Genomic DNA, 21,690 nt, shown 5'->3' on the forward strand with positions numbered 1-21,690 from the left:
GCGCACATATGGGGCAATACATCATTTTTTGTTTCTCTTGACTGAAATGTTCCTTTGATTTTTTGTTTCACAAGGGCTCTACCCCAAGATTCACAAATACACTAAATACAATTCTTTCACCACAGTCCTTTCAAATTGGTGAAAGAGGGTATTTTGTTCTTCAAGACTTCATTTTGGGTTTCTGTTTCAATCTTCTTCATGAATTGATTTTGTTCTTCAACTAATTGTAAGATGTCATATGCTTTAAGGATTCCTGCTTTTATCTTCTTAATCAAAAGCAAAAGGATTGAGGAAAAGAAAATCTTCTAGGGTGCAGAATATTCACTAATTGGAAAAAAAAATAACACGTGTCATTCTCAGATTAATTCTCATAAAAAAATACATTTTAAAATTTTAGATTTGATTAGGATTTATGTTGTTTATTTCTTGATTTTATATTAATTTATTTTGATTTATTTTTAGAGTAAAAAAAATACAATTTTAAATTTTAGATTTGATTAGGATTTAGGTGGTTTATTTCTTAATTTTATCTTAATTTATTTATTATTTATTTTTAGAGTATTAATTAATATATCCCAAACTTTTTTTTAAAAAGAGTGAGTTTGAAAGCTATAGCTTAAGTTAATTTGTTAATATATTCCTAAATAATAATAATAATAATGATAACATGTGTGTGCGGATATGGGCCGGTTGGGTACTATAGTACCCATACCCGCACCCATACCCTCTATTTTTTGCGGGTAATTATCTATACTCAACCTCATACCCATTTAGCGGTTTTTTACCCTACCCATAGTGGATATTTTTTGCGGGTACCCTATGATTTTAAGACCCATTGTCATCCATAGATTTAGATTTTGGCAAAGATGGATAGCTTCCTATAATGACATTGAATTGTCTAAAGGTGGAGAGCTTCGAGTTGCTACCCACGTGAGTATGGAGACGGGTACATGTAATTTTTAAAAACGCAGGTATGGAGATGGTACTATAGTACCTACCCATTGTCATCCCTACTTAGTTGGAATAAACACAATAATGTTATAATTTATGATATATCTTACACAATCCTGATTTGTGCTACTATCACATTAATTTTTTTTTAAGATTAATATGTTGATAATTCCTTATATCTATGATTTGTGTTATCGTCTTCATATTTACAAAGAATGTGAAACGAGTTCCTCTTGGTCTCAATCGGGCTTAGAAGAGAAGTCTTTATGTCCACTTTACTCATCAATTATGACTTTTCTATTTCATTCGTTCTTTAATATATTTTTAATAATCAAAATATTAATTAATGTATCAAATACAATAAACATATTTCCCGTGCAACGCGCGGGTAAAAAACACTAGTAACTCTCAATTGAATATCATTTGACCAAATAATTAACATTGAATGTAAATTAATTACAGTTTGACCATTAAAAACAGTTTTGGCAAAAAAAAAGGCAAAATTAGAAAAAGAAAAAAAAAAACTGACCGGCCCATCAAAAAACCGGCCGAGTCGTCGATTTATCCACTGAACCGGTCGGTCCAAACCGGTTTATACATGTTTGATTGCTTGACCGATCTGATTAATGGTTCGGACCGGTAAGGGGTCCGGTTCCCGGTTCAACTGATCGAACCGGTCCGGTCCGGTCCGAGTTTTATAACTATGCATGCAACTATAAATAGAGAAGAGGTTTTGGTGGTGAAATGAGGTTCAGAGAGGGAGAAAAAACTGAGTGTTCACTTTCGAGTTGTAGTTTCATCTTTAAACTACAACTCTAAGATATTGAGTGTGATTGTGAGTGAATTTTCAGTAGCAAGGTCATCAAGTGGTGATTGAAAAGGTTTAGCTCCTCTTTATTAGATAACATGCTATTACTAATACCTGACAAAACTGCCTGTTTAATATGTGTTATGTTGTTCTCTTTATAAATTGAATTGAATGTATTTATTTGTCTGAATCGAATCTGACTTTTTTTATGATAGAAAAGAAATTTTCCTTTTTCTTCTCTATCGTGAATAGCTTGTTATCATGTAGATGACTCTACATTATTTCGCCGCGACCCCGTTTGCGACAACCACAATTAATCTACATGATAATTTTCATTATTTTTTTCCCATATCACATCACTAATCATTTTCACAACTTTTTTTTCGTTCTTATTTTTTTTATATTTGAAAGATAAATTGTTCTCTCAAAGGATAAATCTCTAGACCTCTCCACCCAATCCGTATAGCACTTAAGTTATCAATACCTTTATATCGATCTTAAGGTGAAATTTGTTTTATTTGTCAACAAAACTTTATTAAAAAGCATGAGTTGATTGTTCCTCAGCTAGCAAAAGGGGAGTTGGGTTTGGGGCCTCCCCTATGGGGCTGCGCGCCCCACCCTTTTTTTTTAAACCCAAAAGTGCCCTACGGAAAGGTACTTTCCGTATTCAATTTAACTGAATACGGAAAGGTACTTTCCGTATTATATTTTGATGACTACGGAAAGGTATTTTCCGTATTTAACTCTGACAGGATTCCCCCTTTTTCCACCATTACTCCTCCCTCACCAACCTTCACCAACCCCTCACCAGCCCCCCTGAACCTCCTCAATGCCTCCAGACCACCCTCTCTCTCACCCTCTCCTACCTCACTTTCATTCCCAAGCTTTTTTAAACCCAAAAGTGCCCTACGGAAAGGTACTTTCCGTATTCAATTTAACTGAATACGGAAAGGTACTTTCCGTATTATATTTTGATGACTACGGAAAGGTATTTTCCGTATTTAACTCTGACAGGATTCCCCCTTTTTCCACCATCACTCCTCCCTCACCAACCTTCACCAACCCCTCACCAACCCCCCTGAACCTCCTCAATGCCTCCAGACCACCCTCTCTCTCACCCTCTCCTACCTCACTTTCATTCCCAAGCTCTCCACCACCATCCACTCCTTCATTTCCCAAGCTCTCCACCACTACAACAAGTGTTGTAGTAGAGGTAAGTCTATGTGTTTATTTGTTGTTATTTTGTAGGATTAAGTAGTGGAAGTAGTTAGATTAAGTAGTTTAAGTAGTTAGATTAAGTAGTTTAAGTAGTTAGAAGGATGGGTTTTTGAATTCTGAGTCGTGATATAATACGGATTGTTATCTTCCGTATTGAATATGGAAAGGTACTTTCCGTATTCAGTATGGAAAGTAACAATCCGTATTCGGTATGGAAAGTATATTTCCGTATTGAGTATGGAATGTAACTTTCCGTATTCTCTTCCAGGGATGACAGATTCATTTTTCTTTGGTGAGTCACAATTGATTGAAGCTGGATTTCACAATGGTCAACCTGAAGAGGCCACTACAGAGGTGCCACCACCAGCATTTGTGCCCCCGTGTATAAGTATAGATGTCTCGCATTTATTTGCAACTGATCAGGTATTCTTTGAACATATTTTTGCATTGTTTTGAGAGTGTAATATATCAATTCTTATTATGTCTTGATCACCCTTGTAATCAATTCTTATTATTATAACAGATTTTCCCTACCCGTGATGATCTTATCAATTGGGTTCATGGAATTGCGATTGAAAATAGATATGTTACGTTGATCACAAAGTCAGATTATGGTGGGAATGGAAGCAGAAAAGCTTATGTCATGTTGGGGTGCGAGAAGCATGGTAAATATGTTCCTTATAGAGACCCTGACCTTGTTGAAGGGACGAGATCACAAAAGACAGGTTGTCCTTTTAGACTAAAAGGACGACCTAGGAAAAATGGCATAGATAGAGATTGGCGGCTAAAGGTGATGGAAGGTATACACAACCATGAACCAGCTAGGTCACTACTTGGGCACAATTTTGTTGGTCGTCTAAAACCCGGAGAGAAGGAGCAAGTGGGAAAAATGACAAGGAGTTGGGTTCCACCGAGAAAGATGTTGTTGACTTTGAGGGTTGTATGATGAAATGTGGTCCAGACATGTGGTTAATGCCTTACATTCCCGACTCACTCTTCCTCCTGGTGATCTGGCTACCGAGGATAAATGGATGCAACTGCCAGAGATGGGATACCTTGTAGCAACCAGGTTCCAAGTGGTTTTCATATCCATCTCCTCTACGGGTTGTTGGTCATACCTTCCACTAAGAGGAGAAGGTCCACCGGATGTACATCCTGTTATAGCTGTTGGTCATGTGATTAATCACTTTGTACAGGTATTTTTTGATTGAGTACACTAATATCCAATTGGTGAATTGATTTGTTGTATTTGCAAGTTATCTAATTTTATTGTTATTCTCTATAATGTAGCTCCATCTAACTCCTGGACATTCTATGCCGCCAATTGCTCTCCAGTGGGAACGGTATGTTGATCCTACATCAGTAAGCTGGTGCGCCCCATATGGTACACGTTTAGGAAGATTCACATCAGAATACGAAGCTTGGCTTGTTACTTTTGGTGTTCCTCTTATTCACCAAAGCTATGTAGACATCACCTCAGATTGACACCACACTTTTGTGTGATATTCATTTGTAAACGCTCTGTAATATTAATCTGATGGGCCTTGCCTTTATGATGTTCATTTGTTGCTTTTAATAATATTAATTTGATGGTCATTGTTATATTGATGGGCCTTATTATTTTGAATCAGCATCAGAGATAATTAACATAGACAACCACTCTGTCATCAGAGTCCTGTCATTTTCATCCACCCCATCATCAGAGTCCTGTCATTTCCAACCACCCCATCATCAGAGTCCTGTCATTTCCAACCACCCCATCATCAGAGTCTTGTCATTTTCATCCACTAAATGACGAACTTGAAACCTGACATTACTATCTACCACCAACCAACCCCAACCACACTTGTATTATCCACCAAACACCATAAATCTTTTGACCATTCTGCTATAAATCTCTCTGGGTTCTTTATTCTTCTTCATCCTTTTCTTCATGTCTTGCTTTCGAAGATAAAAAAAAAACAATGGAACAAGACTGGGATGCATTAGTCCGCCGTTGCAAACGTCAAGGCAGCACTTCTAGCAGCTCTCGTCCTTTCATTCATGGGCCAGCTGGCGCCGTCCAGGCTGCCATGTATGGGCGTAGATCCAACCCTAACACACTACTCATTCCGACCCAAGAATTTGTGAGGCGTGCGCTCGAAGACAGATCAACCGAAACCGATCCTGATTTCAATTCAAATGCTTGGCTTACAGCCCTGCAATTGGTGGAATCTGCCACTCCGCTGGGCACAATCACAACGAATGTTGAGAGAGTAGAGAGTGTTGTTGCTGTTATTAAATCATGCACTCCCAATGGTTTCGGAGATGCCAAAGTTACCCTCAAGGTATTTGCTCGCTTTTGTCCAGCTTCTTTAACCGTCAATTTGTTGTCTCATTTTCGCTCACGATTGCATTGATTTAGGACCCTACGGGCACCGTTGACGCTAGCGTCCATCGCAAGGCCTTCACTGACGGGGAATTTAGGAATGTCATAACTGTTGGATCTGTTCTTGTTCTCCAAAAGGTCTATTACCTTAAACATTAATCTTGCTTCCTTTGAACAAGTACGCATTAATCTTTTAAATTTGCAATTTACTTGCAGGTTGCTGTGTTTGCACCGAGTAAATCTGTTCGTTATCTGAATATAACGTTGCCCAACATAGTCAAAGTATTTCCACAGGATAGCGGACCCCACGACTTCATCGATATCACTGAGGATTAATTTTGTTTTCGTGTTGCTTCTGAATAATTTCGTGTACCCTTTAAACTGTTTGCCATGAATTATTTATGTTACTTATCCTGCCTTTGATTATTTACGGTGTAGTTATACGGGTTTTTTTCAATACAAGAGTCGGCATATAATGAGTGAAATTAGAAAGCATGATTAATATAAAGAGAGTCCTAATACAAAGAGTCACATGTCATAATATAAAAATACAAAAAAATATACAAATATACAGTCAATCACTCGCCCCGACCCCTACCGGCCCCTCTACGACCTCTAGGTCCACGGGCTCTGCCTCCACGGCCTCTGCCTCCACGCGCACCCTCTGCAGGAGCACCTTCTGCAGGAGCACCCTCTCCACGGGCTCTGCCTCCACGGCCTCTGCCTCCACGCGCTCTGTCTCCATGACCTCTGCCTCCTGCAGCTCTAGCTCCTCGGACAGCAGCAAAGGCTACCCCCTGGGTACCAATGAAGGCATTGGATCTAATAAGATCCAGCGCCCTCTCAGTGAGGGATCGGGAATGCGTGCCCTCTGCAGGAGCATCTGGCACCTCGAGTGACTGCTCCAACAAGTCCACGGCCCGACGCATAACAGTCTGCAAAAATAATGTAGATACATTAGATACAAATAAAATATCATGAACAAAAAATCACAATTGAATGGAAAATAAAATTCAAACTTACCACTGCACTGAACTCCTCCCTCCTATCATCAGGGATGATGAACCGATGGGACACAGCGCTGTACCACCTCATGTAATCCTCCACAGCCTCTCCCGGATATAAAGCGGGGATCCCCTGAGGGCGGAGGTGCGGCGCAAACTCAGCAAAGGCAGCATCTGCGGTCTCAGCAAGGGACCCAGACGTCTGGATCTCAGAGGGGTGTCGAGGGACATCCTGTATGAAGCCAAACTGGCGCAGAACCCTCTCTGGTAGATGCCGTCGAACAACACGGCCAAATGGCGACCGGATGTAGCCAGAATACATGGCCCTCGGATCCCGTGGTCGATGAGCCCGATGGTCCTCAAATGGGGTCCATATAACGTCATCCACCGTCAGCTCATCGAGCATGACTCGCCTCTCATCAAGGCCTGCATGCCCGACCCGGGACATAGCCCACCGCCGCGCCCTAGGCTGGTCCTGCGAGTACTCCGAATCCGCCCTACGGATAATGACGCGGTCAGAAAGGTACTCGTAGACCCATCCTAGCAGGAGCGAGCTAAAACCTCCCATCTGGGCCGTCCCCCTCCTGGACGCTCGACTAAGCTGGTCGTATAGCGTAGCGAGCGCAATCGCGCCCCACGCGTACTCGCACACTCGACCAAGATCCTCCAACATCCCTATCCAGTAGACGGTCGTATGGTAGCCTCCGCTCTTGCTAGCAAAGAGCGTGGCGCCTAGCTGGTTCACCAGCCAAATCCGTGCAGCGTCCTCATATCGGTGCTCTACAATGAAGTGAATTAAGTTAATAGTTTATAACAATACAATAATAATAGATACAAAGACAATACAATAATAATTAAGACATACCCGCCAACGCAGCCTCATACCGGGTCTGCAAGACCCCAAAGCGAATAGTCTAGGACCTATTCGTATCAAACTCAGCCTCATAAATACCAACAGATCCTCCCATCAACTGAGCACAGAGCGCTGCACACTCGTCCCTCTCCCCCCTCCCAGGCGTATAGAACCTCGACCCCATGGGGAGATGGAGAAGAGCCGACACGTCGTCCAAGGTGATAGTCATCTCCCCGAACGGCATGTGGAAGCTACTAGTCTCCTCATGCCATCGCTCCACAAGGGCCAAAATAAGGCCTGCATCTGTCACCGGGTAGCTGCAATAGGGTAGCTGATGAAGACCCGTCTGCTCAATCAACTCTCGAACCCGCCTGTGACTGTCTGAATCACCATCACAAGCAAGGTTCCAAACCTTCCCCCCAGCTGTGGCCACCTTCAACTGTCGACGGTCCACATACCGCTCGTCTGTGCGTAGGAGTGCATGCCACGCCCAGGGAGCCTTGTGATCAGCATAATGGGTGAGGAGCGATAGCTCAACAGGCCCCCCCGGAAACGGCGGCAACCTCTGGATCAGGTCCTCCTCGCCACCCTGTGCCCCCTGCTCCCCCTGCTCCCCCTGCTCTGGCGGCAGGACATCAACATCAACAGTAGGCGGAGGAATACTATCCTCGTCAGATCCTCCCATGCCGGATGAGGCCTCGCCTGATGACTCCTCGCCGGAAGACTCCTCGCCTGAGGACTCCTCGCCTGAGGACTCCTCGCCTGATGACTCAACCATGGGAGAGGGCGGAGAAACAACTGTAGGTATCTCAACCGTGGGAGACGGCGGATAATCAACCAGAGGAACCTCAATCATGGGAGACGGCGGAGAAACAACTGGAGCTGAAGCCTCCACCGCTTGAGAGGTTGCAGCATGATCGCCGCGCCGGCTAGAAGCATGTAACTGCCGGTGTCTATCCTCAGTAGCCCCGACATCCTCACTAGAAGCATGAGACCTCTTTCTGTTCTTCATTCTCACTATATATTCAGAGCAAACATTCACTATATATACCATTTCAGCCATAGACAGAAACATGATGCAAGCAAATGGAAAATTCCTAGAATTTTATAAGTACATAGATGATAATCGGATCTTCTGTGGATTATGCATGCTTGGATCAACTTTTATTTTCCTAATAATCAATTATGGCATCTAGAAACTACTCACAAATGCTTTGGAAACCTTCTATAATTGATTCTGAACCCAGAATCAATTATAAGTGTTGGGTTTGGTTCTGAGATGAATACGGAAAACGTTTTTCCGTATTCAATACGGAAAACCATGTTCCATACTGAATACGGAAAACCATTTTCCATATTCAATACGGAAACCTGTGATCCGTATTTACCCAGAAACGCCATTAACGACAATGAGTTATCGGCCCTAAACCCAAACCACATTCAAGACATTTCAGCCAACAATACCTCTACACAAGCAACAATCGACTACCCTAGGGTTCAATGATTAACATAATTTCAAGTTAAATGGGGAAAATCCAAAAATCCTTACCTCTAGGTTTCAATTCTGAGAATGGGGTTGTGAAGAGCTTTGATGGAGATGATGGAACCTTTCAAGTACACGGTTCAAGCAAGGGGAGCGACAGAGATCGAAGGTTGAAGAGGGGAGAAGAGCTTGGCAAAATACGGAATGAAGTTTGAAATGAGTTTGAATAAACCCTTGCCGGTTTACATACTAATATAATACGGATATAAGACTTCCGTATTGAATACGGAAATATTGCTTCCGTATTCTATTAAAGGGGGGCGTTCCAGTAATTTCCCCACTTTAAGTGGGGCGGGGAGCCCCATAGGGGGGGCCCCAAACCCAACTCCCTAGCAAAAGCATGGCGTTTACTTTTCCTCCGCGGTGGTTGTCAATTCAATCCTCATGGAAGACTCTTCTATCTCGCACACTCTGATCATCCTCTATTTAAACTCAAATCTTCGTTCATTACTCCACCACCCACACGGTTATGATATTAATAATTACTTACTAAGTACTTGCTAATCCTCTTCAAATCTTTCTTCGTTTGGGGGAGAATTAATGGGTCGCAATGCAGATGATTCTTCTGTAAAATGGTTATCGCTGTTCTTGTTACTGGGGCTATGGCGCTCATCCTCCACCACGCACTGTGCCGCCGAAGCGACGTCGTCGTCTACTCAGCTGAGGCAGAGGAAGAATGCTTACGCGACGATGATGTATATGGGAACGCCGAGGGACTACGAGTTCTACGTGGCTGTGCGTGTGCTCTTGAAATCACTTTCAAATCTGAAGGTTGAAGCCGATCTCATCGTCATTGCTTCCATTGATGTTCCTCTTCCATGGATTCGAGCTCTGTGAGTCACATCACATCCCTTCCCTCCATTAATTTAATGTTTAATTACGTTCGCTTCAGCTACTTTCATTTATTACATTAGTTAAATGTTTATTCGTGATAGAAATGAAAATGTGTAAATAAATCAACTAGGGTAGAGTCAGGAGTGTTTTTTAGTGCATTAGTCAAAAGAAGATAAAAATACCAGCGTTTTGTTTTATCTGATTCTGAATGGGCAGATGCAACCTGCATGGTAGATGAGAATTAGCTAAACAAATATTGACATATATAAGCTGGAGCAATTGGTCCACTTCACTCGTTGAAAGTTAGCTACGAATTTCCACTTGTCCTAGCTAGCCGGCTACCCCTCATCTCATAACTCATTTTCTATCCGAAGTTGGAAAAAAAAATTAAATACCATTTGATGACATAGAAGATTTTTGTTTGTCATTAATATGATACACTTAACACTTGTATATGTATAATGAATTATATTGTTCTTTAATTTTAAAATATTAATTTCTCAGTCAAAGATTGTGATGAATTAATTATTTTAAGGTAAATGCTACCATACCACAGTTGTATCATACATGAGTGATGTGGACTAATAGGAGTTGCTTTGACTCTAAACTTTGACTTCTTTATTTATTTTTTAAAAATAACGAAAGACAAAAAAAAATTTGTATTAATTATGTTATGGTCCTAACATTTTTGTAATTTCGTTAAGCGGTAACCCAATTTCATGAAACTTCTTTTTTATGCATTTTAGGGTTTTCACATTCAAGAAAAGAGATTAAACTTCATCTTAACCCAAAAATCCTTCATCTTCTTCATCACCCAGAAATCCTTCAATAAAAAAATTGGTATATAAAATTGGTTAATCCAATCACCAACAAAAATAAAAGCACCCTTCCCAGCAGCCCTTGACGAACAGATTGATGAACAAGGGTAGATGACCACGCATGAATAGTGAATAAGATCATAATTTAACTTAGCTTCTCACAAATTATGCAGATAGCACATGCTAAAACTCAATGTTATGAACGAATGGAAGCATATGTATCTAGATGGATATTATTGTGAACCAGCAAATCAACAGGAAAAAGCAAAAATAATAGATCTTAAATCACAACTCTGTGCAGCTTTTAATGTGCAAAAAAATTGATTAAACAAATAACAAAGTGGACACAAAAAATTTCAACCATGCCAAAGACTTCAGAAGAAAAAGACAGATCTGAAACCATCGATCCCTTTCCACACCAGATGGAGCACGAAGCCGTTCCCGGGTCAGGTTGAGAAAAACGGGGCGTACAACATGTCGCGGTTTGACGAGTTTCACGAGGCGGTGAAAGCGTGCACATCAACGATCTGAAGCCATCGAAGCTGGAGGGCGATTTCTCGAAGGTGGCCCTGTTCAGGAACAGAACGACCTGGCCAAGTAGATCTGGAACCATCGTTTCTCTTGCGTCCTTTGTCTCCTTCATGCGTAGTGTGATTTGCATCAGAGTGGAAGGGAGATGAGATTTTGCTTTCTGGTTGGGGTTTGCATCTGGTTAGTTCCATTCCTTTCTTTCTCTCATTGGATTTGGGAGTTTAGGGTTGAAGATGTGCTGAGGAGGAGGATGATCATTTTCAATTGATACATTAATTGAGGACTACTAAGTAAATAATGACATTAATAATAACTTTTATTTTAAAAATAATAAAAAGAGAAAAAAGTTTTTTTAATTACACTGTGGATTTATATGATTGGTACACATCATCTCATGTATCATACTCAAACTAAGTGTTGTGGTATGGTAGTAAGCACCTTATTTTAAACAGTTGTAATTATAATTATATGCTTTGTACATGTGTAACAAACTATGACGTTCTTTATCTCTTGACCAGTTGTTTTTTCAATCAAAATTTGTGACTTAGAGAGCCAAATCCTCAGTAGTTAGACATTCAAACAAGACCAACACCCCACACCACACACATTCCATTTTCGTCATCTATCAATTCACATTCATGAAAAGTTATGTTGACTTGTGTAAGTAGTGTCTTTAAAAGAATGAGTTGTATACTTATATTATATGCAATTAAATTTTAAGAGTTGGTGAACTTAACATGCTGTTTTTACCAGGAAAGAGGAAGATGGTGCGAAAGTTGTAAGGGTGGAAAACATGGACAATCCCTACAAGAATCAAGATAATTTTGATAATAGATTTAAGTTATCCTTGAATAAGGTCTATGCGTGGAGCTTAGTGGACTATGAAAGAGTCGTCATGCTCGACGCTGACAACTTGTTCCTTCAAAACGCTGATGAGTTGTTTCAATGTGGTCAATTCTGTGCGGTCTTTATCAATCCTTGCATCTTCCACACTGGCCTCTTCGTCTTGGAGGTAAAATTGCCTACAAATGCCAGTACATATAGACTTAGTTAGTAATAACAAGTCACTTTATCCTTAAGATGTGTGTTGATTCTTAGAGACTATTTGTAAGTGCTTTTGTAACCAACTTATGAACCCAGAGGCATACACTGGCCCATGGTGGTTAATGGAACCAAACTCACACAAATTTTTTTGTTTACAAAAACAAATTGCCTAAAAATGTTTTCCACTACTAATGCTGAAGTCTTTTTCCTTTAAAAGCACTTTCGTATAATACATTTTGTTACCATCATTTGATCTCTGTCACATGCATTCTAATTATTATAATTTGATATTGGAATTGGCAGCCTTCAATGGCCTTGTTCAAGGACATGGTTCATGAATTACAGAATGGGAGAGAAAATCCAGATGGTGCAGACCAGGGTTTTATAGTTAGCTACTTTCCTGAGTTGCTTGATAAGCCAATGTTTCACCCCCCTCTAAATAGCACTACCAAGCTTGATGGAACATACAGGCTTCCTTTAGGTTATCAGATGCATGCATCTTACTACTGTAAGTTAATTACAATGAAAAAAAAAAAAAATTCTAAACATTTTAAACTAGAATTTTGAATGGCTTGTAAAATTGAAGTTTTTGCTAATGTCTTTCCTGGCTTCAGATCTTAAACTTCGCTGGAGCATACCATGTGGACCTAATACTGTGATCACATTCCCTGGGGCACCATGGTTGAAGCCATGGTATTGATGGTCCTGGCCTGTCCTGCCATTAGGCCTCCAGTGGCATGAACAGCGTCGTCAAACTTTGGGGTAAGTCTTAATGATGTGTTGGTATTTCTGTAAGCGCACATTCCAAGACAGCTTGAATGTTTTTGACCAATTCATGTCTCTTGTGTCATTTGAGCGAATGTGTTAGCTTTTACACACTAAAATTGTTGCATTCATTTTTATGTCTTTCTAATTTTATTCTTATAAAATCATTAAGATGGTTATAACCTTGTCAATATGATTTCAGAACACATATATAACAGAGGAATGAATTCTGAACAGTTGATCTAAAACATAAATTGTGATGATTCATATGAATTCACTACTTTCACTTTCAGATGAAAAAGAACGTCCTCTTGTTGGGTTTTTTTTTCCTCCTAAGTGGGCTCAACTTTATGAAAAGAAAAAAAAAGTTTTTGGGCCAAGCCCAAGTTTCTTTTTATTTAAAGGGTTTGAAACCCTTGTTTTTGTGTGTGAGAGGTGCAGCAACGTGAATTTGGATTTCACGTATTTGGCCGCAGCAGCTTTTGGAGAAGAATTTTTGGCTCTGACAGATTTTTCCGGTACATCGTTTGTTCTCCGTTTTGGATGAATTTTTAGTATGTCCTTCGTGTCTGTGAGCTCTTTATATTAACCCGTTTTATTTGGGATTTTTCTTCTCCGTTGTTTGGGTAGTTTACTCTTTTGTTGTGGGTTCTTTTACTGTATCCTATTTCCACCTTTTAGTGTATTTTATGACTAGATCCTTTTATTGCCAGTGTATGCTTGTGGGACATTGTTATGTAGTCATTATTTTTCTTATAGTGGATTACTTTGTGGTTGTTTACTTCTCATATTGAGAAGGTTTTTCCACGTTAAAATTCTTGTGTCTCTACTTTATTTTTATTGCCTCTGTGGTTATTTGGATTTGCTTTGAAGGTTGTTCAGTTCTCACAAGTGAATATTTTTCCGCTACGCCACTCAATTCCCAACAAGTGGCATCAGAGCTCCAGGTTCTTTTCGGGGTGATTTATCTTGTGTTGAACAATGGAAACCAACAATCCAAGCCGAATGGTGTTTTTGAATGGCAATAACTATTCCCTTTGGAAAGAAAGAATGGAAGACCTGCTTTATGTGAAGAACTTCTATCAGCCTGTGTTCCTGAAGGAAAAGCCTGCAAATAAAACAGATGAAGCATGGACTCTCTTTCACAGACAAGTGTGTGGCTACATCCGTCAGTGGGTCGATGATAATGTGTTGAACCACATTAGTGGGGAGACAAATGCTGCTTCATTCTGGAACACGCTTGAGGAGTTGTATGCGAAGAAGACTGGGAACAATAAGATGTTTCTGATCAAGCAGATGATGGCTTTGAAATATCAAGATGGAACTCCAATGGCAGATCATTTGAATAATTTCCAGGGTATTATGAATCAGCTGTCAGCCATGGGAATTAAATTTGATGAAGAAGTTCAGGGTTTATTGCTTCTTGGTTCCTTGCCAGATACATGGGAAATTTTCAGAACCTCATTGTCTAATTCTGCTCCAGATGGTGTCATGTCATTGGACCTTGCTAAGGGCAATATTTTGAATGAAGAGATGAGAAGAAAATCGCAAGATCCTCAATCATCTTCTGAGGCTCTGTTTGCTGTGTCAAGGGTGAGAAGCAAGAACAGTAGTTCATACTATGGTGATCAAAGCAGGAGCAATTCCAAATTTAAAACTCTCCAATGCAACCATTGTGGTAAGAATGGGCATGTTGAGAAGTTTTGTTGGTCTTTGAAAAAGGGAAACAATGCTAGAGGCAAAGAGAAGAACAAAGAAGAAAATTCAGGTGAAGACAGGGCTAATGTGACATCTGATGATGACCTTCTTGTTCAAGAACTTGAAGACTTGGTTTAACCCCACTTAAGGAGTGAGGGGGAGATGTGTTGGGTTTTTTTTTCCTCCTAAGTGGGCTCAACTTTATGAAAAGAAAAAAAATAGTTTTTGGGCCAAGCCCAAGTTTCTTTTTATTTAAAGGGTTTGAAACCCTTGTTTTTGTGTGTGAGAGGTGCAGCAACGTGAATTTGGATTTCACGTATTTGGCCGCAGCAGCTTTTGGAGAAGAATTTTTGGCTCTGACAGATTTTTTCGGTACATCGTTTGTTCTCCGTTTTGGATGAATTTTTAGTATGTCCTTCGTGTCTGTGAGCTCTTTATATTAACCCGTTTTATTTGGGATTTTTCTTCTCCGTTGTTTGGGTAGTTTACTCTTTTGCTGTGGGTTCTTTTATTGTATCCTATTTCCACCTTTTATTGGTGCAGTTTTTCCCTTTTTATTTTGGGGTTTATTTCCACCTTTTTGGGTGAAGCTTTTGATGTCGTGGGACATTGTTATGTAGTCATTATTTTTCTTATAGTGGATTACTTTGTGGTTGTTTACTTCTCATATTGAGAAGGTTTTTCCACGTTAAAATTCTTGTGTCTCTACTTTATTTTTATTGCCTCTGTGGTTATTTGGATTTGCTTTGAAGGTTGTTCAGTTCTCACAAGTGAATATTTTTCCGCTGCGCCACTCAATTCCCAACAAGACCCTTTCTTTGGCCCAACAGTGGTATCAGAGCCGATGGTTGTTTGACCATGGGCCTGGGCCTCTGAGACTCAGGAGCACAAGCCCAAAATGACGGCCTCTGAGGTTCTGGATGAGTACAAGCTCAACTTTCGTTTGAGATGGACTCACACTTGAGGGGGAGATTGTTGGGAATTTTCAAGTGTGAGTAAGTCCCACATTGGAAGCTAAGGATAAGTTTGAGTGGTTTATAAGTGTGAGGACCCATACACCCATTGCCTTAAGGTTTTGGGTGAAGATGTGGTGTCTGGTCCACTTATGGTTTGCTAAAAAAAAAGCCCAATGTGGAGTTTTATCCCTCGGTTTTAACCATCTCCTTTGTTTGGGTCTTTCTTTGGCCCAACACCTCTAACTAGATGGCTCTACATACACACACATATCAATATACTCTAAGAAAAGAATACCCTAACTGGTGACGTGTCCTGCTCTCCTTTTTTTAGATTAGTTTAAGTTCTATTCTCTCCTTCATTCTTTGTTGCCGCATAGTGAATCTCTTCCCTTTCCCTCTCTTCTTTTTTTTGTCTTATTCATGTTGCTTTTCATTTAACAGTTTCTCTAATTTATTTTCAATTCAAACCAATTTGCTGTACTCACACTTTAGAAAGAGAAATAATAAAAATATTGGAAAAATCTTATCTATTCCAGATTTCTCTCTCACTTTTTACTCTGAATTCTGCATCTTCATCCTATCTCCTCTTATTTACACATTTCACCTTTTTCACAATATATTCTTCTTCTTCCTTAGTCTTCTATAACTCATCAAGGTTTGATTTTTTCCCCTTTTTTTCACATGTAAATTAAAAAAAATCAAATCTTTTTCTTTGAAGATTTTTTTGTTTTATCAAGAAAGATGACATGTTTCCTTGAATATGTTTCCTTCTTTTTCTACTCTCTAAAGATTTGACTTTGCTTTGCTTTGCTTTACTTTGATGTATTTATTCATGTTCCAATGCCTAAAGCTTCCTCTTCGACGTTGTTTATTTGTATGGCACGAGAATGTTGTTTTTTTTAATAAAAATTGGTATGTTCTTAACTAATTATCTGATTTTTGATCCTATTGTTTTTCATAATTATAGAATATGGCGTAAACTCCGTAAAGCTGAAGAACAATGCTCAATTGGTTTTTGAAAAGCCTGTGTTTTTTTTAGAAGCCTGTGTTGTTGATGACTGATGAGAAGTTTTCCTTCCAATGTAAATCTATTCTTCCGGTTACTATGTTGTTACTGATGTTTACCCTGCTTCTTTTGCTTACTGTCGCTTTCCTTTACTTGCAGGAATGATTTCATTTACTTGGAGGGACAATTTCTTAGAGATATTTTGATTATGAGCTCTTATGTTTGTTAATGGTTCTCTAAAATTTTCTAATTGGAATAAGTTTACCCATGACTGAACTAAGATCCTCATCTATCTTTCAATGGAGGCAGTGACTGTTCAATAAATGTTGAAGATTGTGATATATGGCAGGTACTTGCAAGACATGTTGCTGTATTTTAAAGATATATTTTTATTTGGTTCTAATAATTGTTGTTGTTTTTTCTTTTTCTGTTGCAGGTCTGATCTTGATGGTCAAAGATTTTATGATACCTTTCCGAAGTTCTTATTGCAATTTATATTAATACTTAAATTGGCTTGGCTTAGTCGGTTGATTGTTAATTGCTCCCTCATTTGATATTTGCTTCCTTTTACTGTGCAAATGGTGTACTCCTTGAGTGAATAAGTTGTAGATGTTTTGTTTTCATATTGAGATTTTGTATTGTCTGATTACGGATGTATGTTTTTTTTTTAAAGTAATTACTGATGTATGTTAGAAGATAGGTACATTGTATATGCTTCTTAATTCAGTGATTTATTGATCCTGTCTTATAAATTTTAGGATGAACGACTCTGACAATAAAAATTTATTGTAATTAATCATATTACATGATGCCTTTACTCTTCATTCATTGTGATACCTTTAACTGGAGTTGCTCATACAAGTATGTTAAAGTTCATGAAAGTTGTTAGCCATATTTCTGGTAAAATGCCACTTACAAATATGTGACATTTATTTCTATTTACTCTCTTTATTAGCTTAATTTCTTCACTCTATTTTTTGAGTGATGCTTATATGTTTTACAGAACATGCTGTGTGTGTCCCAAGAAACTGCATGGTTCTAATCCAATTGATATGCTTCCACCGAACAATCACATATTCTTAGGACAATCTGATCTTGAAGTCAAGAGACAGTCCACCACAAGTGACTATGACTTAAGTGTGTCTTTAACTAATCTCTCTAATGTAGTATTTTCTTTTCAATTATTTGTGTTAAAATTTGGCAGCACAGATCTTAATTCAATAAACGAAGAGATGAAAAATCTAATGTTCATTCATGTAGCTAATTCATTGGTTGAAAAACATTTAGTTTTGGTAACAAACGGAAAAAAGGAACCTAAGGTTTGATTCTTTTTCCTAAGCCTATTAATTTGTATTTTTTAGCTGTTATTTATGATTATTGCTGGACCAGTTTAAGATTCAATGTGCTACTTGGGTCCAAAAGGAATATTTTTGTACTATCATGACACTCCTTATGTAGTTGCTAATGTTCTCTCTAACTAGATAAGTATGTCACTGACTGTTAATTTCTTAGTGATATATAGCTTATCAGGATGCTGTATTTTGGTGTCGCATGAGGAAAGCTTCTTTCTACCTACAAGTCGTTACTCTTAGTTTAGCTTCATTAGTTACGTCTAGCAACTTACTTTGTTGTATTTAATTTATTAATGGTTATCAAAATTACCATTATTACATATATCATACATGTGTTAATCGCAATATTTAAAAGTGATTGTTAAATCCCTATGTTGAAAGCTCGATCAGTAAGAACTGCACTACTAGGAAAGCCCCTAGTCTTCATCACATAAACCAACATGATTACATGAAAACAATATTGATATATATTATTGTACGGGTTAAAAATATTTCAAGTAATAGTGAAAATTATGTCAAAAATAAATATATAATAATATGGAGTAAATAATATGATTCTTAAATAAACTTAGTAAATATATAATTATTTGCTCAACTTATAAAAAAAAAATTGAATTGTTTTTAGAGATAATTTTAAAGTTATTATTCATAAATAAATTGGAGGAACTTACGGGAATTTGTTCTACTCAATAACATATAGACAAGCCATAAATATCTCACAAACTTAATCAAAACTTAGCTAAAGTACTTATACTATAATATCAGCCTACTATTTATACTCTAAAGAGACAAACACACATATATACACACACACTATATTTTAATTGCTTTATCTTTAAAATTTCAATTTATATTTAATTATAAATAATATTTTTTATTAGTGATATATGTTTTTTTTTTTGATAAGCAAAGAAATGCATTAATGGGAGTACAAGGGGTACTCAACCCATAATACAACAAAGAGAGTCTAGAAGGAAAAATAAAAACAAACACCAAACCTCAACAGCTACCCCAGCAGATACCTGATACAGTAAAAGCCACAAACAACCCAATTCTGTTGCCTAAACTGATACTCAAAACCAATATCCATGGACTCAACACTGCAAGGCCAGTGACATTACAGTTCCTTCAAACAAATAATGGGGTAAGAAGACCATTCAAATAAAGAACAACGGCCCAGTCAAAGACACGGTCATGGATATAATGAAATTATTTTTTTAAGTTTAAATAAATATTTTATTTAATCAATGGGGAAAATATCTATGCTAACTAAAAATATTTTAAAATTCTTATATTATGAAATTTTATATTATATAGAGATTAGTTATATCTTTATTTCCAAATAATTTTATTAGAATTTAAATTATTTTTCTAAACTAATTTATTACCTTTTCAATTTTAACTTAGTAATTTCATTAATCAACGGGAATAGGACTAAAATAACGGATTTTTATATTATATAAAGATTAGTTTTAACTTCATTTATACAAAATTATTTTTCATTAACTTTATTCTAATTTTTTTTCAATGTTTAAATAAATAGTTTGATTAATCAATGGGGAAATATATGTACTGACTTTAATAATATTTTTTTTAAATCCTTACTTAATGTTATTATAAACTTAGTTTTACAATGTTTAAAAAAAAAATTAGTAATTTCACCCACAAAAAAAATACATAATTTCATTATACAATAATTTATATTTTAAATGTTTTTAAATAAATAACTTCATTAATTAACGGAGAAAATATCTATGCTAACAAAAATTATAATTTTATTAAAAGTATTACATTACGAGTTTTTATACTATGTAAGGATTAGTTATATCTTCATTTATACAGAGTTAATTTATTTTTAAATTTTATTATAAAATTATTTTTTCAATATTTAAGTAAATATTTTCATTATAATATTTTTCGACAACACAAATTGTATTAATATAAATGAGAGCGGATAAACACGACAATATACACCATCCTCAAATGGGATCATAAAATTATAATTTTTTTATAATGTCATTATAAATTAAATTATTTTTCTTACCAAATAAATTATTTATAAATCATTCTTTTTTAATATTTAAATAAATATTTAATTAATCAACGGGGAAAATATCTATGCTAACAAAAATTATATTTCTTAAAAAATTCTTACCTAATGAGTTTTTATATTATATAGAAATAATTTATCAAAAGAAACTCATAAAAGTCTCCGCACGTTATAATTTATCGTAAACTTAATCAAACTTTTTCTATGTAGTTATACTATAAATTAAGGTAAAATATTATGTATGATTTTAAGACACATATATTTTATAGTTGCTTTATCTTAAAAAAATATTTAAATTTAGAAAATTTAAATACTTTTTAAATAAAAATTGTTAAGTAAAATCAAACGCGGTCGGTCGACCGCGACCCGTGCGGATGCACGGGTATCTTACTAGTGTAAAACTATAGATGTAGCATTATGTTAATTAGTTTCTTGTAGCCCCTTAATTTCTGTCTCACCATTGATTTCAGGAGATAAACATTCTTGAAATCATATCTCACATTATGTTCAAAGCTACTGTGAAATTCGACCTATCATTCTTGCAGGTATGGTGCTGAGATGGCTGTGATACTTATACAATCTGCAATATATCTGGGAATTATCGCAATGACGCGTTTGGCAAGGCCAAGCCTCTCAAAGCTATGTCATAAGCGCTCTGATAAGAGCATCAACCTGGTTCACAGCAGCCTCAAGTTAGTAGCATTGTGGTGCATCCTCGCTGCTTATGCGACACCATTCTTGATCATTCCTCGCACAGTTCACCCTCTACTGGGATGGATCCTGTACTTACTTGGCGCTTTTGTGCTTAGCTCCGTTGCAATCGATGTCTTTCTGCTACCAATGTTACCGGTTCTGATACCATGGCTTGGGATTGTTGGGGCCCTGTTGGTCATGGCGTTTCCTTGGTATCCTGATGGGATAGTGAGAGCTCTATCTGTGTTTGGTTATGCCTTCTGTTTTGCACCATTTTTATGGCTCTCAATGGTGAGGATAGTCGCAGGTCTTCAGCTATCTCTAGATAGGGAATTTTTTCTGCCAAGATTGGGAGAATCTTCTTCACATTCTTGGTTTAACAAATTATATTGAGCCTGTCTAATTAGGCATTTAGGACAAAGAAGGACCTTCTTGACAAATTCAGCAAAAATTGAATGTTGGTTATTTCCAACAAATTCAAGCCATCATCTTCTCACATTGATGCATAGCGTCTCATCCCCTCTCTGTATGTAATAGGCTAACTCATCAGCCAAGTTCACATATATAGCAGTGATAATTTGGATCAATTGTTTTAGAATTGATTGTGTATGGAATTGATTTTTGTAAAATTGATTATAATAAAAGTGAGTTTAAACTTTAAAGTGAAATGATCTATGTTTGAATACATTTATAAGAAATATAATTTTTGTAGTAGTGTTTGTCACTCCATTGATTGTGTTTTGTATTTGTTGCAATGTTCAAGTATCATGTAAGGTTAATGTGAGTGATGGAGTATATATACTGCTTGAATTACAATGTATTTGCTTACCATTTTAGTGGAAATTGAATAAACTTGGCTAAAAAGCACTTTTGGCCCCTGATGTTTTAAGTTTGTGCAAATTCTGCCCTTACTCTATTTTTGTCGATGTTTCTACCCCTCATGTTTTCAAACAGTGCATCGTCTACCCCTCATGTTTTCAAACAGTGCACCGTCTACCCCTCCGTCAGGGGTAGACGGTGCACTGTTTGAAAACATGAGGGATAGAAATATCGACAAAAATAGATAGGGGCAAAATTTGCACAAACTTGAAACATCAGGGGTCAAAAATGCTTTTTAGCCAATAAACTTTCAACTTAGTTTACAAGAATTATGTAAGGATAAAAAAAGCCAATAACATTCATTTAAACACTTTCTTTC

The 21,690-nt window shown here is 37.4% G+C and overlaps 2 protein-coding genes and 1 pseudogene across 2 annotated transcripts; 2 read left to right on the forward strand and 1 right to left on the reverse strand.

The window, feature by feature from the left end:
• The first annotated feature begins 3,927 nt into the window (after window positions 1-3,927).
• LOC130737296 (uncharacterized) lies at window positions 3,928-4,900 on the forward strand. Its single transcript, XM_057589048.1, has 2 exons — window positions 3,928-4,173; window positions 4,268-4,900. The coding sequence occupies exons 1-2, from the start codon at window positions 3,928-3,930 to the stop codon at window positions 4,460-4,462; spliced, it is 441 nt and encodes a 146-aa protein (XP_057445031.1). The 3' UTR covers window positions 4,463-4,900.
• A 925-nt stretch (window positions 4,901-5,825) lies between these two features.
• On the reverse strand, window positions 5,826-9,133 carry LOC130741057 (protein MAINTENANCE OF MERISTEMS-like). Its single transcript, XM_057593834.1, has 4 exons — window positions 8,752-9,133; window positions 7,215-8,219; window positions 6,369-7,129; window positions 5,826-6,280 (listed from the first exon to the last, which is right to left on the reverse strand). Exons 3-4 carry the CDS (start codon window positions 7,020-7,022, stop codon window positions 5,924-5,926), a joined length of 1,011 nt encoding a protein of 336 aa, XP_057449817.1. The 5' UTR covers window positions 7,023-7,129; window positions 7,215-8,219; window positions 8,752-9,133; the 3' UTR covers window positions 5,826-5,923.
• LOC130741058 (putative glucuronosyltransferase PGSIP7) lies at window positions 9,128-21,042 on the forward strand (annotated as a pseudogene).
• The last annotated feature ends 648 nt before the right edge of the window (window positions 21,043-21,690 follow it).

The sequence above is a fragment of the Lotus japonicus genome, chromosome 2 (genome assembly GCF_012489685.1).
Source record: "Lotus japonicus ecotype B-129 chromosome 2, LjGifu_v1.2".
NCBI classification, from domain to species: Eukaryota; Viridiplantae; Streptophyta; class Magnoliopsida; order Fabales; family Fabaceae; genus Lotus; species Lotus japonicus.

Coding starts and splice junctions, on each gene's coding strand:
- LOC130741057 (XM_057593834.1), bottom strand. CDS start 7,022: ATGTTGGAGGATCTTGGTCGAGTGTGCGAGTACGCGTGGGGCGCGATT. Junction 6,281..6,368: donor GGGAGGAGTTCAGTGCAGTG/GTAAGTTTGAAT, acceptor TTATTTTTGCAG/ACTGTTATGCGTCGGGCCGT.
- LOC130737296 (XM_057589048.1), top strand. CDS start 3,928: ATGTGGTCCAGACATGTGGTTAATGCCTTACATTCCCGACTCACTCTT. Junction 4,174..4,267: donor TGATTAATCACTTTGTACAG/GTATTTTTTGAT, acceptor TCTATAATGTAG/CTCCATCTAACTCCTGGACA.